We start from the raw sequence: 23,203 nt of genomic DNA on the forward strand, positions 1-23,203 counted from the left end.
TTGACTGGGAGGCCCCTCCCCATTCCCAGCTCCCTCGAGGTAAGTCAGTTGGCTGGCATTCAGGAGTTCAAGGAGGGGATGACCCCTCTGCTTTCCAACTCCGGGGAGACTGGCAGAAGGTGCTAAACATTCTCTGGTTGCCGTGGCTACAGGTGTCACTTCCTGGTAAGGACTTGCAAAGCAGCAGCCCGGCCCTGAGTTCTGGCCCCTCAGAGGTTTCCAGTGGCTGATTCACAGGGTCAGGGCCAGCCACTGCTGGATTCTGCTGGGTTCCAGAGAGATGTCTCCAGTGTCCCACCCTGTATCCTGGCCTTCCCAGGTCTGCATCCACAGGATGGGAGTGGGGGTGACCCTCGCTCGGGCCTGGGGCCACCGCCAGGGCACGAGGAGACAAGGGTACTGGCCAGCACCCAGACCCAGCCTCCAGGCGCTGCCCAAGCCAGGCATCAAAGAGAAAGTCTTGCTGCCTGTTCTCCTTCCACTGGGGTGGTCAAGAGCTCAGGTGTTGGGATCAGGTAGACCTAAGTCTGGATCCTAGCTCTTCCACCCAGCGGCCTCGCCCAGACCCTGGAAACTCACCTAACTCATCTGTGTTAGTGTCCTAGTGTCCTGGGGTCACTGGAACAAAGCACCGCAGACTGGGGTCTTGAGCAGAAGCTGATTTCCTCACCATTCTGGAGACTGGAAGACCAAGATCAAGCTGTGGGCAGGGCTAGTTCCTCCCAAGGCCTCTCCCCTTGGCTTGCAGATGGTCTTCTTCTCCCTCTGTCTTCACATGCTGTCTCCTCTGCATGTCTGTGTCCCAATCTCCTCTTCTTCTAAGAACACCAGTACTATCGGATTAAAGCCCACTTACCTTACTTTACTTTAATCACCTCATCGAAGACCCTAAATCCAAACAAGGCCACATTCTGAGGTATTGGGAGTTAGGACTTCAACATATGAATTTTGGAGCAACACAGTTCAGCCTGTAACACCATCTGAAGCTAGTTTCCTCATCTATTTAGCAATGGGTCTAAGTCCACCTCAGAGGCTCCCAGTGAAGGCTGAATGAGAGCCCACATGGACACCCAGCACAGGCCATGCCAGCATCAGACAGGACATGGAGGCCCCTCCCTTCAGGAAGGCCCAGCCTTCCCTCACCCTCAGAGGCAGCGCGGGTTTGTCAGCAGACCCACAGCCTTCTCCCTGCCTTCCCCTGCCCTCCCTCCAGCAGGTGGCACAGACCCTTCCCTGTCTCCCCTGGGGGATGGTCCCCCCTCTGAGTGCAGTGGATAGGGTCCCAGCTTCTCCAAACATACAGCCTTGCCTGTTCAGCTTCTAATAGCATTCATCCATTTGCAAAAGGGATCCACATGATTTCTATAAAATTGGGCGCAAAAAAATGTAACTCTAAGAAGAAGACAATAAGTACTTGTTCTTCCGCAACCCAGGAATTTTTATAATGCCTCATATCCCTCAAGAATTTATGCATCCATAGAGCCTCATGTTCAACTGTTTTCTTTATTTTCTTTTTCTTTTTTTTTTTCAAATGGGATAATAGTGTGTCCATAGTTTCATCACCTGCTTTTTCCTCTTATAACTCAGAGTGAACATTTCCCCATGTCATTAAATATTCAACCACTTCATCGCTGGTGACGCTGCCTAGCAGCCACTCTGGGGATGCATTACCCCATATGAACCATGACTGGATGGTGGATGTAGAGGCTGTTAGGGAGCCCCTCGAGCTTCAGGAATCATTTCTCAAGTCCCCACATGATAATGACCTTCTTTTCAGTGTCCACTCTTTGAGGAAATGTATCATGACTAACACAGAGTTCAAAACCAAGTAAAACCAAACACTATGTCTTTTAGATGTACATACCCGTGAGAAAACTGAAAAAAAAAAAAAATATGAGCCAGAGAATGACAAATGCAATAGTCAAGGGAATGTTTCCTCTGGGGAAGGAGAATAGAAATAAATACATAAGTGACTAGTAATGATGTAGTTTCCAATTGGGTGGTAGGTTTATTATATTGTCTACTACATACAATAAAAAGATTAAATAAAATAAAGACTAAAAAATAAAGTTAAGCCATGCATGGGCTAATGCACGGGCTAATAATGACAAAGGGTCATGAAACTATGATCAATTCAATTGTATGCCCCTGAAAAAGGAAACACATGCATAATCACAAGAGCGATTATGACTTCAGGCAGGCTTTAAATAGATTATTTCTATTTTATTCATCACAGAGGCATCTACATATATTTGAAAAATATTAGGGCATATATTATGAGGCATATTATTTATCCCATCCATAGACAATATAAAAATCCAAATGGACTATTTATTTATTTATTATTTTTTGTAGAGATGGGGGTCTCACTGTGTTGCCCAGGCTGGTCTTGAATTCCTGGACTCAAGCAATCTGCCTTCCTTGGCTTCCCCAAGTGCTGAGATTATAAGTGTGAGCCACTGCACTTGGCCAAGAATCCGAATGGATTCAAAGATACCTTGAAATAAGTCCTCAATGCAACACACACACATATACAAGGGTTGGTCAAATGGGAAGAGAGTCGTGGCCTGAAGACAGGGTCCTGGGCTTTCCTCAGCTCTTCTGCCAAGGTATCTGTTCTTTCTTAGTGATTCACTGGGCTGAAGCCTAGAGCATTCCAATGGGTGCTGCGGATGGGTAAGTGAACAGGACCAGCCCTGCCCTTGGGGAGGCATGGACTGGTAGATGAGATAATGAACAAAAAGCAACCTGGATGTGACATAGGCCCAGCACCCAGCAGATGGGGTCACCAAAGAGCTGCGTGTCTGAAGGATGAGTGTGGAGCTGTAAGGCCATTTCCAGTACAGGAACACAAACAAGGAACAGATAGCGAATGGTTCCTGGTAGTGACATATTGTTCTGGAGGGTCTTTCAAATGAAGTAGGAGGGTGAGGATGGGGAACAATGATCATGAAGAACCTTCTTTGCAATACCAAAGATGGTTCCCAGGAATGACACATTGTTCTGGAGGGCCTTTCAAATCGAGCAGGAGGGTGAGGATGAGGGATAGATGATCATGAAGGACCTTCTTTGCAATACCAAAGAGGTGGTCTCCATCTCAAGGGCAACGGGGTGGGGGCACTCCTATGAGGCAGAGTGACAGGATCATAATTATAAAACATCGTTTCATCTGCCATGAGGAGACAGGGAGCCCATTTGGGCTGCTGCAGAGATGAGGATGGCCTGGGAGAAGCAGGGGAGGGAAACCTCTTTTCCTTGTCTGGGAATCCTATTGTCCATTTGTAAAACAAGAATGTGGGACTGGATGTCACTGAGGGTCCTTTCTGTCCCCACAGCTTAGTCCCATGGTTTGACATGAAGACACCAGGCCACTTCCTCTGTCCTGCAGTGGAGTAGGATAGGGTGAGGAGGGGGTGCCTGGCCTGGGACCCCTGTCTCCAGTGCTACAGGGCAAGAGTGAGGCACCTTCAGGCCCCTCTGGAACCTCTGCGCCCTCAGCAACCCCATCGTAATTCCCAGGAAACACCACGACTCTTCCAGCTGTGCCTGAATAGACTCCCTGTCTATGCAGTCTAATCAAGGACAGTCCCTTAGAGAAGCAAAGATGCATCCTGTGCCTTTAAATCCTGTTTTCCAGCTGACATTTGAGTGGTAGGGGATGAATGAGAGAGAGAATGTGTGTTTATGGTGAAGATGCATAACTGTGGTTCTGTGTGCGATTCTGTTGTGCCTACATGCCTGTTTGATGCCACGTAGTAGGCTTTGCAAGTGTGTCTGAGCTGGCCTGGAACTGTCCACTGCTGCTACAACTGACATCAGAGGTGGGTCATGGGATGGGATACAGGGCACCAGAGGCACCTGCCTTACCCTGCTGCTTATGGTACACAAGGGTCTTCCCGAGCACCTGTCACACTTCCCTGAACCTATTTGCCAACATGTCCCCAGTAGCTTGGGGAGACACAAACTGTTCCAAATACTTATCCCCTAATGCCTGGCCTCCAGCTGGGATGGGGCTGGCCTGCAGCCCGGGGAACCCATCACTATCCCAAAGCCTCTAATCTACCTCTGCTTCTTTAGTTAGCAAAAAGGCCCCTGTCTTTGTTTGTTTGTACTTGGATTTAGTAAAATTGAGGGAAGTTTGGGGCTTTTCCCAATTTCCTCCTCATTTACCTATTTGCAGACACTAAAGTGAGCTGTAAAATCAATTTGTTCCCAAACTGCTACCTTTTCTAGTTTTTCCTGTGTCACATCTAGAATGACAACTGTGCCTATAATAATATCCATGAAGTAATGGCCCCACATCCAGGGGACCTTGGGTCTGTGGGTCTGTGCTCAGACCCCAACTGCTCATTCAGGATGCAGAACAGCCTTTGACTCTGCCGCTGAAATGGTTACTTCCCAGAGGAATCTTTGGTATGTGAGATCTCCCAGTTAAGAGCGATCCCGTTCACCCAGGCCAACCATCTGTTATGAGCTTTCCCAGTTAAGAGCGATCCAGCTCACCCAGGCCAACCCTCCGTTCTGCAGAAATCCACATGAGATGAGAAGTCCCTGGCCTCTGGTCATTGGGAGCACACCACCTGTGGACATAGCTGCATCTCAGGAGGTGGTGCACTTTAGGCACCACCCAGGCAGTGGCTCCAATAACAAACAAGGTTAACAACTTAAGCTTGACTTAGGATTTCTCCCTTCCTCTGTGCTGCACTGTGCTGTGTAAAGGGCAGTCCCCTGTATATGAGGGACACTATTTCCCTGTGAATACATGGGCTCACCTGGCCAGCCATACTCTGGCCTGTGTGGGATCCTGGGTAACAGGGCTCAGTCTAGGAATGGAGGGTAGGACTCTGCCGAGGTTCTCCCCTGCTCCTGGCACTGGATAATATGAAGACCAAGGAAATTCTACCTCTGCAGCTGCCCAGAGCTGAGCATGAGCTCTCACTGTCCATTCAGGAGGCAGAGGATAGACCTGGCTGACTGCTCAGCACCTTGTACCTGCCAGTCAGCAGGCCCTGGAGAGATTCCAGGGCTCAGCCCTGGTCTTAGTGTGGCCTCGCTCGCTCTGCCTGGGCAGTGACAGAACCATTAATATGGAGGCTGGTGAGAGCAGAGCACACAAAAGCAGCCTGCCTGCCACTTCACCTCTCTTTGCCCAGGGCATGGTGCTGGTTCATGGTGGATTCAGCCTCTCCTAGCAGCTTAGGTTTATGTAGAGCATGGCAGGGGAACAGGACTCATTCCTGAGACTGGGTTCCAGCTCTCCCTGCCCTCTAAAGATAGAAACACACAACACACATGTATGTATTCCCCAGTCTCTCCATCTCATAACTCAGAACCAGAGAGTCTCAGAGCTGAGAGGGGCCTCGGGGAAGATTTCACTGATGGAGAAAGCCCCAGAAGAGAGGGCAAGAGTCCTGCCTGGGGTACCATGGCAGAGAGAGCAGAGTCAGAAGCTGGACCAAAACGCAGCCTGAGTGAAAGCATGCCTTACTCCAGGCCCTGCTGCCCCAGCCAGATGCCCCACTCAGCAGGCAGACACAGCAGGCCTGCCCTGGGCACTCTGAGGGTGCAGCCACAGCAGAACCCCAAGGAGGCAGTCTGGGGTTGGGGGACGTGAGCAAGTTCCCTGGGAAAGTTTCCAGCTCCTCCACACCTGCTGTGGGGCCTAATTCTCCCGGCCCCTGCCCGTTCCTGGTGTGGAAACCAGGGTCAGGTGAGGCCCTGCCCAAGCCTGGAGGAAGAGAGACACATTCTCACTTTCTTTCTGGTGCCCAGGGCACCAACACCTGAGTGTATAAAGCCTTCCAGATAATTTCAGCCAATTTCTCCCCTAGACTTACTCCATCTGATTAAATGGCCACCCGGTCACTCAAGCGGGAGACCCGATGTTATCCCTGCTTCCGGGCTCCTGCTTAAAACCAGCCACCCACTCCAGTTCCTCCTCACCAGGTCTGGCTGCCCCTCGGAAATCTCTTTCCATTCCAGCTTCCACGGCCTGATCCAAGGTCTTCAACCCACTCAGGCCACTTGATCTCATTAGACTCTTGGGTGTCTCCCTGTTTCCCTCCAGGCCTCCCCAATCCATTTCCTTCCAGGAGGCTATAGAGGCTTTTGGAGGGTGCAGATCTGCCCATGGGCTCTCGGTCCCTGCCTCCCTCCAGTGTCCTCTCTCACGGAGGGGAAGCTCAGGCGGAGAGCTTTCGAACTTTGGGTCGCGGCTGTCTCTCGGTTAGGAGAGCTGCAGTGTTCTCCTCCGGCAGGGGGGCAGGTGGGAGCGCTTTGCTGCCCCCTGCAGCTCTGGGGCCTGCGATCCCCGCACGGGGCATTCCGTCACCCCAGGCCCACGCTCTCCAGCCCACAGCCCTCCTCTGGACGCCGCGAGTGGAAGACAGCCGGGAACTGAGAAGCCGTACTCTGGGCAGGGTAGGGGGCCCGGGGGCTGGAGTCCGAGCCCCTCCGAGAGGAGCCGCCCGGCCCCGCCCCCCGGCGCCGCCATTGGCCGCGGCGGAGCGGCTGTACCCGCAGCTCGGTGCGCTCCGCAGCTCCTCTCCGGGAAGGTCCCCACTTGACAGCTCTGGGCGACCGGAGGCGGCGCCCAGAGGCTGCCCGGGAGACCGGAGCTGGGCTGGCCGGGGCCAGGTCCCCGCGCCCTCTCGGCCGCTCACTCTCGCGGCCACTCCCTCGCAGCCACGCCGAGCGCGCACTCCCACTCCCTCTCCGCGCGCGGCTGCGGGGCGCGATGGACGCGGCACTGCTCCACAGCCTGCTGGAGGTTAACTGCAGCCTGGCGCTGGCCGAAGAGCTGCTCTTGGACGGCTGGGGGCCACCCCTGGACCCCGAGGGTAGGCGGGAGGCGAGAGGTCGGAGGCTGCCCGGGCTCCTTCTCTTGCGCGCTTAGTGCGCCCCTGACCCCGCGCTCCGAGAGCCCGGCGTCCCTTGGGGCGCCCCTCTGAGCCCTACTGCGCTCTCTCGCGCCGCCAGGTCCCTACTCCTACTGCAACACGACCTTGGACCAGATCGGAACGTGCTGGCCCCGCAGCGCTGCCGGAGCCCTCGTGGAGAGGCCGTGCCCCGAGTACTTCAACGGCGTCAAGTACAACACGACCCGTGAGTGCCCCCGGCTCTCGCTGCCTGCTCTATACCGGCCTCCAGGGAAGGCGGTTTAGGGAGTAAAGAGGATTCCGGACCCAGTGGCACAAAGCAGCTGAGGGCCGTGGTACCGCAGACCGCTGGCGTTAAGGACCCCTTACAATGTTGGGGGCGCGCCTTCTGCTTCTGCCCCCAATACAGCGTCTAACCTCAGTAAGCCAGTGATTTGCCCACAATTCCCGTGCTCCATACGGTGACAGCCCAAAAAGGGGAGAAGGAAATACTTCCTCCTCTTTAAGTGTAAACCTCCCTCCCTCATTGTAGGTTCCCGTTGCCTGAAGTTCCCCATTAGGGCTTCATTGTTTAGATAATGGTTCCCCTGCCCAGGAGGGGGACCTGTCCCAGGAGGGCGGATATGCTAAGTCCCAAATCCCCCAGAGTGAGTGCAGTGACCAGACCTTACTACCAGAGTGGAGAGAAGGAGGGCAGGAGGCAGGAGGGCTGGGGCGAGCGCATATTTTGTGGGAAGGACATGCAGGCGTAGGTTATGCTAAGCCAGAGGGTGCGGGTGTTGCATCTTCCCTAATCCGAGGTCCCAGGACTGACCTACTGGGCTGAGTCAGGGGCTGTGGGCAGCATTATTCCTGCGCCCCCATGATGACTGGTGTCTGAATCAGCCCCCACCCCTACCCCCACCCCACCCCCAACACCACCTCTCAAGGAGAACAACCTGTGCCTGCCTTCCTCCTGGCAAGTCACGGACTGGCTTGAGGCTCTGGGGGAAAGGGCAGCAGAGGTTGCTGGAGTTACACAGCCTCCAGGTGGGGTCGTTCAGTGTGGGTTCTGGGTGTGTGCATGTGTGTAGGTGCCTGTCTGTGCCCTGTGGAACAATGGGACGGGAGCCAGGCGTGTGGTCTGCAGGAGGCTGTGGGGGCAGAAATCACTGCCCCACCTAGAACCCCCCTCACATCTCTAGCCGGACCCCAGTTGTCAAGCACGCTGAGACCCTATCTGGATTGTTTGTCTGAAGCCTCTCATCCTGGAACCATCCTTAGAAGCCATCTCAGAGTGTCTGTGTCTGAGTGGTGGCCCAGCTCCACCTCCACCACCCATACACACACACACACACACACACACACACACACACACACACACAAGCTTTCAGAAGCTGAGGCTGAGGGCTTTGCCATGAGGGATGGTTAGAAGGCAAGAGAGATGCACCTGCACCTGATGCCAAGCTGCATTCCCCTGGCTGCACCAGCTGAGGGCTCTGGTGGGCCCAGGGAGCACATGCTTCCCATCCATGATTAAAACAGATCTCCCTGGAAGGAAGTAAGGTCCTCAACCTAGGAAGTGTGCAAGCAGAAGGAATGATTTCCCTGTACCTTCCTATTCCTGACCTTATAAAACTGTATTTTTAGGATTCCATGAGCTGTGTGGGGTGGGCTAATGGAGATCAGCGTGCCTGATTCAGACTGGGCCCGGAGATTCAGGGCCATCCAGGGTAAAGTGGGGTGATGGAGCATCTCAGCCCACAGCCTGTGAACCTCAGGGAGCTCTGCTTTGGTTCTTACCCCAGCCTGGGCTATGCCTTGTTCTCCCCAACCAGCCTGGAGGCCCCCCTTTCCCAGGGCAGGGCCTGGGTCTCTTCTTCATAGCCAAACTGAGTACAGTAATATTCAGTCAATTTGTGGAACACCCACTATGTGCCAGCCACTGCACGGGCACTGTATTGAGACTCTCACTCACAATTGCAACAGACAAAAAGAACAGAATGATGAATGCGCTGATTAGGGGGGAAGCACAAGGTCTATGGAATTGGGGTGGGGGTGGGTGATAAGGAAGACTTCCCAAAGGTGCTGCAGACAGCACATATCAGGCCATTCATATCAATTAAGTCTAATGAGAAGCTGATAAAATGTTGGCGCACCACCCAGGCTGGTAAAAGTAGGGCCAGTTAGCCCCTGGTATCTAATGAACTATTTTCTTCATTTAGACCAAAGTGCTCCCGGCACTGCAACTGCTGGAGAATGAGAGGAGCTGGTGGAGGGTGGGGAGCACTTACCATTAACCAGCACCTATGAGGTCAGCCTAGGTGGGAAAAGCAAAGGCTGCTAATGGCTGTGGAAATGCATGATTGATTTCCGTCCTCCCCTTTCTTCACATCAGTGCTGCTTCCTTCTTCTCTGTTTGCCTTTTCCATGGGATCCTTCCTTTAAAAAGAATGACAGAGGAAGAAAACTCCATGAGAAGCCTAGGGGAAGAACAGGAGCGTTCAGGCTCTACTTCCTGCCCCAATTTTGTTATGCTATAGCCAAATCCCCACTGAAGCCTCATTCCTTAGCGAGCAGGAATCGCCCGGGTGGGGATAGCAGTTTAGATATTAGTCTCCGCAATTTTTCAACTCAACTGAGCACACAGAATCTGCCACAAAGCTATCAAGTGTTGATCATTTTCCAGGTGCCAGCTACTATTGAGAGAGCTTTGTATCCATATCTCAGGCATCCATAATCCCACTCACCCACACTCCCTCTGTGATACACACTGCTTTTATGCCCATATGGCAGACAAGAACACTGAGTCTCAGACACATGAAGTAACTTGTTCAAAGTCCTAATCAGCTCCTGTGCACCAGTGCAGGCAGGTGAATCCACAGCCCTCACTATTAACCATGGAGCAGTACTGCCTCCATAAGAGGCATTCGGTTTGTGAGGAGAGCTTAGAGATTTGGAAAGAAGACTCATACCTCCGGCCTGGAGGATCAGGGAGGACTTAGCCCTCTGAGCTGGACTTCTGGGGACAGGTTGGGTTTTAGCAGGTGAGTGTGTAATAGGCACAGGAGAGGCCCTCTAGGCTGAGGGGACTGGGCAAAGCGTGGAGAGAGGCCGGGCTTTGTGCCTTGGGGAGAGTGAGTGTTGTATGGAGAACAGGGAGTAGGAGAAACAATGAGGCTGGGGAGGAGCATGGAGGTCAGGTGATGCAGGCCATTCTACAGGGCTTCACCATCTGGAGAGGGAGCCTGGGTGAGCTTGTGAGCAGGGGAGCTCAGCTTTGGGAGCACACTGTCCTCTGGAAGGAAAGGAGAGGTAAGGGGACTTCTGCACAGAGCCAGGTAGACTACAGGTTGTGGGAGCAAATGAGGATGAAGACGCCAGCAATCTTGGGCATTTGAAATTGACAAGATATGGTGAGAAACAGCAAGGTAAAGCGTTGAGCACACAAGAAACAGCTGAGCACAGTTGGGGATGTGTTGGCTTTGAGGAGCTGGAGGGATACCTGAGCGGAGATGTCCAGAAAGCAGCCGGCTGGGTTGGGAAAAGCTCAAGAGAGCGCCAAGAGTGGAGATAAGGCATTTAGAAGTCCTTAGGATGTGGGGTTAGCAAATAGCTACAGTGTGTGAGTTTGGGAGGCTGGGTCAGAGCCTTGAGCCATCTTACCCAGAGCTATTTCCAGATGCAGCAGGGCCAAGGGAAGGGAAGGGACTAGTGCATGGCCACACATGCTAGTCAGTGGCAGAGCCAAGTTAAGCACAAGAGTCTCCTCGGGTGTTCTCTACACAACCTGTGCTGGCGCTTCAATGGCTGAGCTTCCACGTGTTTGTACTGTGGTTTAACTCATTTAATCCTTGCACCATCCAGTGACAGAGACATAGCATTATCCTCATTTTACACATGGGAAAAATGAGGTGTGGAGCAATTAAGTCACTTATAACAGAACAAGGATTCAAACCCAGGTTCTGCTGCCTCTCAAAAAGCAACTCTGCTAGGTTAAGCAGAGAAGAAATTTTTAAAAAATATATTGGGGAGCTTATGGAATCCAGAGTGGGCTAGAGAACCAGATTTGGGGCCCCAAGCCAAGAACACAGGGCAGAGCTAGCCCAGTGAGGGGACCTCCCTCTCCCTGAAAGGCCCTGCCAACACCACCAGCCCTGGCCACTAGGTGGGACACAGCCCTGCTACCACCACTGCCACCACTACCAACACTACTCTAGAGTCTTTTTTTTTTTTTTTTTTTTTTTGAGACAAGATCTCAATCTACTACCCAGGCTGGAGTCCAGTGGCATGATCAAGGATCACTGCAATCTCAAACTCCTGTGCCCAGGTGATCCTCCTGCCTCAGCCTCCCAAGTAGCTGAGACTACAGGCACATGCCACCACACCTGGCTAATTTTAAAATTTTTTGTAGAGGTGGATCTTGCCATTTTGCCAGAGCTGGTCTTCAACTCCTGGACTCAAGCGATCCTCCTGTCTCTGGCTCCCAAAGTGCTGGGAGAATAGGCGTGAGCCGCTGCACCTGGCCAACCTGGAGTCTTAAGCTTCCTGAAGTTATCTCTGGAGAGGCTTTCTCCCTGTCTCCATCTGGGGACCCCCAGTTCACTAATTCCCTCAGGTAGGTGCATCTGATGATTGGGGGAGTATGTGAAGCCCCAGGTCCCATGCCAAAGCTCTGGCTACAAGGGAGCCTGGGAAGTAAGGATCTGGCATTTTAGCTCTAGGTGGGGAGGTAGCCTCGGTCTTCCCCCAGGATTCCCCGAGCCCAGGTTCAAATCCTGGGTGGCTAGAAACAATCCTAAATGTCCATATTCAATTTAATCGGGTCAAGTCTTATCCCTTTTGTGGGCCTCAGTCTCCCTATCTGTATTCAGAAAGGAGGTGGATTAGCATGGAAGTGGTTTGGCCAGAAGTGGGGCACTTATATCCCATTTTCCTCTCACCTCTCCCCGTTCCACATGGACTTCTCTGAGCCCATCTCTGTGCACATCTCTGTCTCTGTGTCTCTCTCGTTGTCTCCCTGTTTCTGTTTTTCTCTATGTGTGATTCTGTTTCTGTGTGTATGTTTCTATGTCCGTCTCAGTTTCTCTCTTTTTTTTTTTACCTCTCTCTCTCTTTCTCTCTCTTTCTCCTTCTCCATCTCTCCTTACTGCCTTCTCCGTCCCCCGGCTCCATCTCCAAACCCACCATCTCCCAGCTCACATCCCTCACTCTATCTGCCCTTCTCCTGCACCTCATCTTGCCTGTCCCTGTGGTCCTTTTGGCTGCAAAGGAGGGTCCTGCCACCTCCCTCCTGGACATGGTCCATTTTCCTTCTGTGGAACCACTAAGTGCAGCTTGGCTCAGCCTTGGCCTCCTTGACCTCAGGCTCCACAATGTCCTACTGGGAACGGCTGGGGTCATCTGTACTGAGGCATCTGCCTGGACAGGGGAAGAAGGGGCATCCCATCTAACCTAGCCACATGGGGAGGTTAGGGGTCCTCACTTCCCAGAACCCCCTTCTAGAGACATGCTGAAACACTGGTTGTGTTACAATGGAAACACATAAGCTGAGTGGTCTCCAGCCAGAGGGGTCTCTCCCATTGGGTCTGCCTGCTTAATCCCTTCTTCAGTCCTCAGGGCCAGAGGTGATAAGAAAGGCTGAAACCTGCCCTCAGGAAGCCCCAGGCTGCTTATCTACCAGGCTTGTGCAAGTCAACAGTCAGAGATCAGGAAGAGGGGTTTGGTGGACACTGGGACATTCCTGGGAGGCTTTCTGGAGGGAGTGGGGGTAAACTTTAAAGGTCTTGGAGCAGTTGGGATGCCATGTTTGTTGAGGACAGGCACAGTGCAGGAGTACAAGCCTCAGGAGGACCCCAGATAGACCCTGCCCTCTGGGTTGAAGAAGTAGAAGCTGTAAATCTGCATTCTCAGACACCGGTGAGACCTGATCCCACCCTGACTCTATTCCATTCTCCAAGGCCCATCAGTTACTCCATGTGTGAGAACAGCTTCCCTGCTGGGAGAGAGGGAAGGCGGGACAGGCACAGCCATCACAGAGGTTTAGCTAAGAGAAGAAGGAAGGAAGAGAAATAAAGCAGAAGTGGATGCCCTTGTGGCCACCCTCCACTCCAGAGCTGCCCGGCTGCAGAGCCCTCTATACATTGAGTCCAGCCCTCCCCTCCCCACTTAAGGGTAGGAAATGACTGCCCAGGAGAGGGAAACACAGCTGCCCAGAGTCCTACAGCAAGTCTGGGCCCTGATAGGCCTCTGCTGGCTCCGGAAACTCCTGGCTTCTGCTCTAGCTTCTACCCACCTCTGCATGCATCTTGATCTTTCCTGTCTCCTGCTCTCCCCAGGAATCCTCCAGCCACCTAATCATCTTGCTCCGGCTCACCCCTTATTGAGGTTGTATTTCACCCTTTCCCCCAGAAAGCATTGAGGAGCCTAGAGACAAGGTTTTCAAAGATGCATAAGACCTGAGCCTGCCTTCCAGGAGCTCCTGTTCTAGAAACAGTGACAGGCAGACCCTCAAAGAGAACTTTTTATTATATGCTCTCAAGTAAAATGGCTCAGTGAAGACAGTCGGAGCACATGGAAGGAAATTATTCCAAGAGGAAGGGAGAGTAAGTTTGGAAGACTTCATGGAGAAAGTCTTGTTGAACAGTACCTTGAAAAATTGAGCTAATGATGTGTCAGATGGAAAGGAGCGGGGGAGCAGAAGTGGAGGAGGAGGGAGGGAAGCAGAAGCCAGATCATGGAGGCCTCAGATGTTGGACTAGGGCATGGGCCTCGATTCTGCTGGCTTTAGAGACAGCAGCTGTTTGTCCGTAGCCCTATGGTGCAGGACCAGAATACTCTGGCCATTTCCTCTCCTACCTCCTGCTCATTAAGTCAGAGGTCCCAGCATCCTTCCCTGTGCACTCCCTACCACCAATGCCACAGCGGAGCTTGGATCCCTGAAAAAGGACTAAAGGAGGAGCCCCATCTCAGTAACCCTCAGGGAGCTCCCCACAGGGCTTCTTGTCAGGGCCCCAGGTGCAGGCATCTGGGCCCCTCTGACTGCCCACCCCCACCAGGTGCTCCAGAGTCAGGCAGGCAGTCCCTTTCACACACAGCACCTGCCAGGAGAGCCGCTGGGGCAAGGGAGAGTGGAAGGAACCTGGGCTCAGATTCAGCAGGGCTGGATCTAAGTCCTGGGTTTGTCATGACTCACTGAGGGACTGGTAGACCCTCCTTGTCCAAGTCTCGGTTTTCTTATCTGTTTGAAGGGGACAGCAAACATGCTGACCTCGTGGGGCCATGGCACACAGGGGAGATGATGCTGCTTGGGGCTCCCTGTGGACAGCTAGGACATTGTCAGCAAGGGGAGGGGAGTTGAAGGTGGCCTGGGGCCCGGAAGGAGAGGCCATCATGTCCTTGGGGAGGGGAGAGTCCCACCCACACCAAGAATGACTATCCTCATTCTGGGGTGGTGCTCTCCTGCTGTCTCTGAGGGCCCCCAGAACTCTGTGGTTTCTGGGGATGTCCTGGGAGGGGGAAGTCTGTCTATCTAGACTGAGAAGGTCTGGTGCCTAAAAGCCTGTAGAGAAAGGCAGCCACTTGCCCCCTGGAGGGATGCTGCTGGCATTCTGCCAGCCAGCTGTCTTCTCCCTGCATTACTTCACAGGAACCATGAACTGAAAGCCAGTTCTAATTCTGACCATCCTACTGACTGCTTTTCTCACTTTGGGCAGGTTGTCTCCCCTCTTCAGACCTCAGTTTATCTGCACCAGGTGGGTGGAGGACTTGATGAGTTCTAGTGATGTTTCTCAGTTCCAAGGCAACTTCTGCCACAGGGGTCCTCTGTTCGTCCTCTCCCCACCTTCCTCCACAGGCCGGCGTCATGGCGACGAGCCCACTGAGCGTTGCTAGGATGGCTGGAAGGAGGGAGCCCTGTACAGTAGAGGCGGGAGCATGAAGTAGGGGCCTCCTCCCACTGCCCCTTCTCTGGGGAGGGCAGAGCTTACACAGTGAGCTGGGTTCTGCTCCCCCTTCCCTTTTTCATAGACCCAGTATGGTCTTCATTAAACTGCTCAATGCCTTTATGACTCAGTTTCCCCACTGTCTCCTGTAAGTATGCTTACAGATCCTGCTTAAGGATGGCAGGGCACCATGAGTGAAAAGTCCTGTGAAAATAGGGAGCTGAGGCTCTCTGGAGGTCCAGAACAGGCAGTTGAGGTTCAGAGAGCTGTGTCCATACAACATTAAGAAATGGAATCCAAGCTCCCTGGCCTGAATCTCAGACATCACCAACAAAGGGCCCTGGGGATGCCTTTCCCACCCATTGGCTGGGGTTGGCAATAGTAGACTCCCAAACTCAACCTAGCACTTCTATGTCAGTCTGGGTCTGAGCTTGGGTGAACATCACCAGCTGCCTGTTCCTCTCTGACCACCAATTTGCTGTGATTGGATCAAGACAGAAATATGCAAGGTGGGCCTCAATGTTGGTCAGTCCTCCTTAGCCTGCAGTGGCCTCCAGGCAATGCAGGGTACTGACTCAAGGAGATGCACCTCATTTGGGAAGCTCAGGAAAACCCTGCTGTTAGCACCAGGACTATACATCTGACCACCCCAGCTCTGGCCACACTTCCCCAAAAGTCTCTTAACTGGGGATGAAAAGCAATCCAGTCCAGGAAGTGGAGGCCAAGCTGGGAGGAGACATTGGCTGAGAGGTTTTTCCCACAAAAAGCAAGAAAGATGGCCAGGCATGGTGACTCATGCCTGCAATCCCAACATTTTGGGAGGCTGAGGCAGGAGGATCACTTGAGGCCAGGAGTTTGAGACCAGCCAAAGCCACATAGTGAGACCCCATTTCTACAAAAAAAAAAAAAAGAATTAGGAAATTATCATGGCATGATGGCACATGCCTACAGTCCCATTACTCAGGAGGCTGAGGCAGGAGGATCACTTAAGTACAGGAGTTCAAGGCTGCAGTGAGCTAAGATCACACCACTGCCCTCCAACCTAGGTGACAGAGTGAGACCCCATCTCAAAAAATGTAGGTAAGAAAGGTGACTCAAAGTCAAGGTCAAAGATTTCCCCACTAGGCCCCAAGCCAGACAAGAAGATGGCTGGATCTGGAGTGGCCTAACTACAGGCAGTAAAAGGAATTGAGAGTGGGATATCTGGCCCCTAAGGTATTATCTTCTGGGGATCTGGACACTAAGTGGCAATGACACTGAAGAGGTGGCATAACTGGCAGCACCTGCTGAAACACAGGGTCATAGGGAGAGCCTCTCTCCTAGGTACACCAACTCCAGGGTCTCCTGTGAGGAAGTGTGTCCCAGAGGAGAGAGATCTTCTGCCTCTTCATGGTTGAGTGACCCCAGACGTGTCAGTTTCTCTCTTCGGGTCCCACCAGACCAGATGCAGAAGTTGCCTTCCTTCCTAATTCCCAAGGAGATGCCTGATGACTCAGTTTCCAACTTGCTTCCCTTGGAACAGTCAAAGCTTTCATGCCAGGAACCTGGAGGATGGTGCCCACAAGTTTGCTGTTTGAGACTGACACCCCTCCCCCATGTGGGGTTGGACTGCAATGTCTGCAGTTTGGCAGCTGGGTCAGCCTACCCGCGGTGTCTTGTCGTGTGATCTGGCTTCCTCCTGCGTGTGTGACTGTTTTGTATTTGCCATGCATCTTGGTGGAGCATGGGCATACAAGGTGGCAGACTGTCTTCCTGGCCCACTCTGAGCCTCCTACCTTCGATGAGTTCCCAAGTAACCTAGGAAACAGCATCAGCCTTGGTCCATCCTAAGATCCTGTGTGCTCAGCTTTGTGCAGTACTTAAGAAAGGGCCAGAAATGACAGCAAACCAGGCCATGCCTTTAGGGGTTCTCAGCCTTGTACAAAATAAGGCAAACTTCTGCTCCAGAGAACCTGGGCTGGTTAGGAAAGTACAACACCTTTACAGGGGTCAGTGAAAGAACAATCCCAGCCTAGCGTGAGCCAGGCAGACACAAGCAGCCGGACCCTTGGGGAGCTGGAACAGTCATGGAAGCTACCTGGAGGAGCTGGGGCTGGAGCTGGGCCTTGAAAAGGGGCATGAATTGGCGTGACTTCATTGGGCCTGGCCCAGGGCCAAGATCTGAATATCAGGTGGGAAGGCTGGTTCTTAGGAGCTCTCCAAGGTCCACAACCTTAGAGATAGGCAGGGATGAAGAATGGCATTACGCTGTCCGCGGTGCTGAAAGTTCCGATCCCATGTAGTGACTTCATTCCTTCTGTAAATATTGCTTCTGGCCCTCCCCACCTCAATGTCATCACTTTCTCTCCCTCACCACCACTACTACTAGTACTACTTCTTCTTTTTCTCCTCCTCCTCCTCTTCATCCTCCTTCTTCTTCTTTTTTTTTTTTTTTTTTTTGAGACGGAGTCTCGCTCTGTCGCCCGGGCTGGAGTGCAGTGGCACAATCTCAGCTCACTGCAACCTCTGCCTCCCAGGCTCAAGCAATCCTCTCACTTCAGCCTTCTGAGTAGCTGGGACTATAGGCACACACCACCACGCCTGGTTTTTTTTTTTTTTTTTTTCAGAGAGAGAGAGATGGAGTTTCATCATGTTGCTCAGACTGGTTTCAAACTCCCAGGCTCAAGCAATTCACCCACCTTGGTCTCCCAAAATGTTGGGATTACAGGCATGAGCCACCATATCCAGCCTTTCCCTCACTTGCTGTACTTTTCTTTCCAAATAGCCAATGACCCCATTGCTGTGCCTCACCACAGTCCCATTCACTCTTTTCCCCATGCCTACCCCTGTCCCTTGTACTCCTTCCCCCAAAACTACCACCAAAAATAGCCCCTCATGGTCCTTGTCTCCTATGGTCCATGTCTCTCCAAACGGTATCAGAGATAGAAGTGCCAACCATTTGAAGGTGATGTCAGGGTGCTTGGAGTTGTCACAATAGCTTGGGGATGCTAACTGGCATTTAGTAGACTGGGGAGTCTCACATAACATATAATTGATACACCTGAGATGCCAAACATCATAGAGAATCGATTTACTGTAGTTTTTCTAAGAGGCAAAACTGAGACTAAGAGGGAAGGGACTTAGTCATGGTCACCTAGCTATCCAGAGACAAAACTACAGCTAGAATACAGGCTCTCATGTCCTAGCCAGGCTTCAGGACCACCCCAGGTAACTGCCTGAACTGGGAACTCTTTGCAAAGTGTCAGCATCTGAAACGGGGAGAGCCCATTGTAATGGGGGTTTTTGGCAGGCCTCGGCCACTCTGAGCATGGAAACCAGGCCTCCCAGACTACAGAGTCCTGCAAGAGAAGACCCTGCCTGCATCATTCAGACCCTAATGCCCCTGGAAACCCACACTCCACATCATCAGCATTGATCCTCAGCAGGGGCACCTGTGTTGCTATGGTAATGGGCACCCACCTCTCTGCATCCAGCCCCACAATTTTAGCCTTGCCATCTGCCCTCAGAGTGTGTGCCCATCCATCTATGGTTTCCAGGGGGTGGAGGGGATTCTTTCCATCTTACTCTCTCCTGTCCAAGGCTGTGCCTAAGGGCCCAGTGCCCTCATTAGCTACAGCAGACAGCTCCTCCGAAGAGTGGGGCACATCTGTCCTCCAGTCCTTTGATACCCAGTGTCTATAGCCAGAAGCTTATCTGCAGGCAGGGCTGGGCTGCCAGAGAGGGAAGTCCCCTCCCACTACTGCATCCTACCTGCTTTCCCAGGGGTCAGCAGGTCTGAGTCAATTCTGTTCAGCCCACATTTCCTCAGTGGCTCTGACCTGAGGGAGATCTGGTGGCTCCAATATGGCTTCTACTTACTTGTCTGTTCCCAAGGAGCTCAAGTCCAGTACCAAAGAAAAGAATGATTAGGTCCAAAGATGTGAAATTCATAGTGAATTATGGCAAATGCACTAAAACAGAATTTGTGTTTTTCAAACTATGGATTGTGATGCAAGAGTGGACTGTGGAGTCAATTTAGTGGGTCATGATCAGCGTTTGTGTGTGAAATGAATAGAAGGCATTAGAATAGGCTGGATAGGAAAATAGTACAGTTGTGCTCAAGCTAAATCTTGCTTTTTGAAACTGGATTCTGTGTGTGTGTGTGTGTGTGTGTGTGTGTGTGTACTGGATTATAATATAAAATGTATGTGTTATTGTGGTTCAAGGGCAATAAAGTGGAAAAACTACGTTACAAGGGAAGGGATAGAGGGGGAAACAAAGAAAGGATTGCTTCAGACCTAGGGGTGTTGGGGATGGCTCCATGCAGGAGGTGGCATTTGAGAGTGGGTTAAAGATGGGTAGGAGTTCATCCGTGAGCAGTGGGTAAGGAGGAGGTGCTTTAAGAGGTGGATCCACACAAAGAGGGTATGTGCCAAGCCTGTTTGTGCCAATGCCAGTGGCCATGCAGAATGCTGGAGATGGGTCAGGGCAGCTAGGGTGGGGCCTGTGTATCAAGGGCCTTGACTATCATGCTAAGAAATTAGACTTTATTCTTGAGAGCAATAAACAGCCACTGATGGCTTTTAAGCAGGAATCAACATGGTCAAGGTGGCAAGAGAAGAAGCAGGGAAGTGAGAGAGGAGGCCGTTGTGGCAGTCCAGGCAAGAAGACTAGAGAGCAGATGGAGGGATGGGCAGGAGGGGAGTGAACTCTGGAAAAAGAAAAGGAGGAGAAAGAATCCATGGAACTTGGAACCCCATGGACATTGGTGTGAGGGAGAGGAAAGGTCTCTGATTTGCAGCATTTCTATCCTGACCCCCTCCCACCTGCAAGTCCACCCCACTATCAGTGCCACCACAGGATATCATATTTGGGACACAAGTGTTCCGAGGCCCCATCCTCAGGGAGCCCCCACACTGATCAGAGTGACCAGACTCACTCACCTGGACAGCTCAGGGCTGGTCATCGGGCAAGGTTTGGAGTGTGGGGCTCAGGCAGTCAGGACTGGAGGTGCTCGGGAGAGAGAGCTATAGAGTGAAAGCAATCAAGGTCTTCCTGAAGGAAGGGGCCTAGCATTGAGCTTCAGGAAAGCTAGATAGTATTTATGAACACATAGAAGATAAATTTTTCTGCCCTTTGAAACACAGACAGGATTCTGGTCTGCCTCACCTCACATAGACTGTTCAGAGACACTGTAAACCCCCATCAGGGAGGGACTGTTCATTTCACAAAAGAACTTACCCTCCTTACACGCTTACTTTTTTAGTTCGGTGACATCACCATCACCGACCCTCACAAGTTGAGGTAGCCTCTCCCTTTCATGAGCATGAATGTTGGTAAGAAAAGATGGTCCTAGGTATCAAATTCAGAGCCCACCTGGGGAGTTGGGCACCATGGCTAGGGGTGGGGAGCAGGCTTCCTCTTCCTGGGAGTCAGAATCAGCATCAGACCAGGGCATTCCCTGACTCACTTGGCAGGGGGAGGGCAGGGCCCTGCCAGGGATGGGCCTTGGCCCAGGAGGAAGGAATAGGCCAGTCATGACCCTGGGTTTGAAGAATGGATGAGCTCCAGGCACCAAACTAAAAAACAATTAAGCTAATAGAATCTTCCCCATTGATTTTGCTCTTCGGCAAGTGCTCTTTCCCAATTCCATTGCTTCAAACTCATCGGGCTCAACGGAAGTGGGTTTTTAAGTAAACTTAATTATTTCAGAACACACTGCTTCCAAAAACAACCTAAAGTTCCCCCTCCAGTTCTGCAACTCTGTGATCTGCGAGCTATTTATTTTAATTAGCTTTACATTGTATATCTAACATATGCTAAAAAGAAAAATTCACAGACAACTGCCCATTAGTCAGAGAGATGAACCCTGGTACAAATCACCCCCAAACAATGGAACATTCAGCATTTGTAACCCACCCGGGAGGTCAGAAACACACTAGTGAGGAAGGCAGAGCAGAGGCAGACTTGGAGAGCTCCGGGCCTTCTCAGGTGGGAGGGCTTCTTCCTGATTGGAGCTGGCGTATGGAGGGGGTGTCTTAGGAGCCAGACCTTGACAGTTGGAGCTGAGATAGAAAGAAAGGCAAATATGAGCATTTTTCAACTTTCCTACCATCCCCCTTGACAAAACCTGCACTTGTGTGCACAGGACAATGCTCCTTGAAACGTCTTTTCACACATCGTATTCCAACTTGAATACAGAGGCTGGTTCTTGAACATTGAGAGACATCACACGGTGGCCTCCCAGGCAGCAGCGGCCCAAGAGCAGCGGCCCAGCCCTGAGTCCCCAGCATTCACTCATTCCTGTTTGCCACTACTTGATATGGCCTAAAGGTTAAGAACAGAAGACCTGAAGTCAGAATTTCTGGGTTTGAATCCTCTTGTCATCTTTGTATCCTTGGCCAGCAGCTTAATCTCTTTGTGCCTCAGTTTCCTCCTCTCTGAAATGGGTTCATATTAATGCCTACTTCATGGGGTGGTTGTGGAGATTGAATGGACATGTGTATCCATAGCAGTTAGAAGAGGACCTGGCACATGGGAAACACATGCTATGTAAATGGTAGCTATTATTAAAATGGAAATGCTGATATTGGTGAAGTATGGATCTCAAATATAAAACAATTGAGATGAGGATGTAAATTATGTGGCATGCTGAAAGCAGTGAATCTTCAGGCACAACCCACTGCTCACAGTTGGATTCAGTTTTGAAGCAAATGAACAAAATGGAAGTGTACAAAGTGCTAGTCAAAGATTGTATCTAAAATGGGTTTTAGCATGCCTTTAGCAATCTTGTAAGATGAGTCTTTTGTGCTATTTTCACATAAGTGGCTTACATGTAAACTTTCAGATGCACATTGTATTTCCTGCCCTAGGAGAGCTGAGGTGTGTTTACCTTATCCTGTGGGCACTAGGGAGCCAGGGAGGGCTCTTGAGGAGGGGAGTGACCTGACTCTTGGCAGTTGGCATTTTTTTGTAGGGAATGCCTATCGAGAATGCTTGGAGAATGGGACGTGGGCCTCAAAGATCAACTACTCACAGTGTGAGCCCATTTTGGATGACAAGGTGAGTGGCCCTCACCTGCTGCGACCCCAGGCCTCACACACGTATTAGGACTCAGGTTGAACACAGAGGATCCCAAGGGAGGCAGACTAATCCTTGTGTCACCCAGCCACTCCCTTCTGTACCTCCTGCCCCTGCCCCCAGTGTCCTGCCCTGTGCCCAGTGACACTGTAGAGGAGTAGAGAAGGGGGACATGGAGTCCTACCTTCAAGAGAGCTTGGGCTGCTAGAGGATACAGCCAAGGTGGCATGTGACACAAAAAGGGAATGACCATGTAATCAATGCTCCCAACATCTTAGACGCTGTGTGGCTGCACACCTTCCTCTCCCTCTGGGCCTCAGTTTCCCAATCTGACATTCTGATTCTGTGACTCCCCATGGAAACAAATGCAGCCCCACAAGGGCTGTCCCCATGGGAAGCTGGGTCCTGCTCTGCCTCGCCTGCTGCAGCTCTTGCTCTGGAATTCAATTCGGTGCTGCTGAGGCACCGAACTCCTCTCCTTGAGGCTACGCCTCATTCCTGACCTAAAAGGATACATCTCAGCTCTGTCCCCTCCTCATTACCCAGCACAGTCCTCAGTGGGGCTGGGACTTTTCCCCAAATGAAGTCCAAATTGAGAGGGAAAAACATTCACCCGCCCTGAGAAAGTCATTCTGCAAAATGTGAGCCACAGGGGTTCTGCAGGGAGGCCACTCAACGGGCAGGGAGGCCTCCAGCCCTCAGTTCTCACCTCCACTCTTTCTGCCCCTCCAGCAGTGGAGAATCAACACAGGGGGTGGGTAGGGTGGAGGGGTGGCTCTCCCTGGCAGGAAGGAGTATTTCATCACTGACTTTGTTTCAAATTGCCAACACTTGGTGATAATTAAAAGTCAACTGACTTTTATTCAGTTTGAATAAAATTTCTAAATTCTCTATAGACAGTGCACCCTCTCGTGTGGTCTCCAGGGCAGAGTAATCTCAATGCACCCCACCCCAGGCCTCCCATAGGCCATTGCTTCTGAGGTAGGATGGCAGGTTGGCCCCATTGTACAGACATCAAAACTGAGGTCCCGAGATAAAAATCAACCCACCCTGGCCGGGCGCGGTGGCTCAAGCCTGTAATCCCAGCACTTTGGGAGGCCGAGACGGGCGGATCATGAGGTCAGGAGATCGAGACCATCCTGGCTAATACGGTGAAACCCCGTCTCTACTAAAAAATACAAAAAACTAGCCGGGCGAAGTGGCGGGTGCCTGTAGTCCCAGCTACTCGGGAGGCTGAGGCAGGAGAATGGCGTGAACCCGAGAGGAGGAGCTTGCAGTGAGCTGAGATCCGGCCACTGCACTCCAGCCTGGGTGACAGAGCAAGACTCCGTCTCAAAAAAAAAA

The 23,203-nt window shown here is 51.9% G+C and overlaps 1 protein-coding gene across 4 annotated transcripts in view; it reads left to right on the forward strand.

The window, feature by feature from the left end:
* The first annotated feature begins 2,397 nt into the window (after positions 1-2,397).
* Positions 2,398-23,203, forward strand: part of CRHR2 (corticotropin releasing hormone receptor 2) — a 35,440-nt gene continuing 14,634 nt past the window's right edge. For 3 of the 4 annotated variants that reach the window (XM_025378032.1, XM_025378029.1, XM_025378030.1), the window contains exons 1-3: positions 5,868-6,839; positions 6,979-7,104; positions 21,756-21,841. In XM_025378032.1, coding sequence (XP_025233817.1) covers positions 6,737-6,839; positions 6,979-7,104; positions 21,756-21,841 — 315 coding nt within the window. In that variant the 5' untranslated portion in view covers positions 5,868-6,736. Of the gene's footprint in view, positions 2,610-5,867; positions 6,840-6,978; positions 7,105-21,755; positions 21,842-23,203 lie in introns of those variants that run through there. The other variant, XM_025378031.1, reaches the window with a different exon arrangement.

This window comes from Theropithecus gelada, chromosome 3, assembly GCF_003255815.1.
Source record: "Theropithecus gelada isolate Dixy chromosome 3, Tgel_1.0, whole genome shotgun sequence".
In the NCBI taxonomy this organism is placed as follows: domain Eukaryota; kingdom Metazoa; phylum Chordata; class Mammalia; order Primates; family Cercopithecidae; genus Theropithecus; species Theropithecus gelada.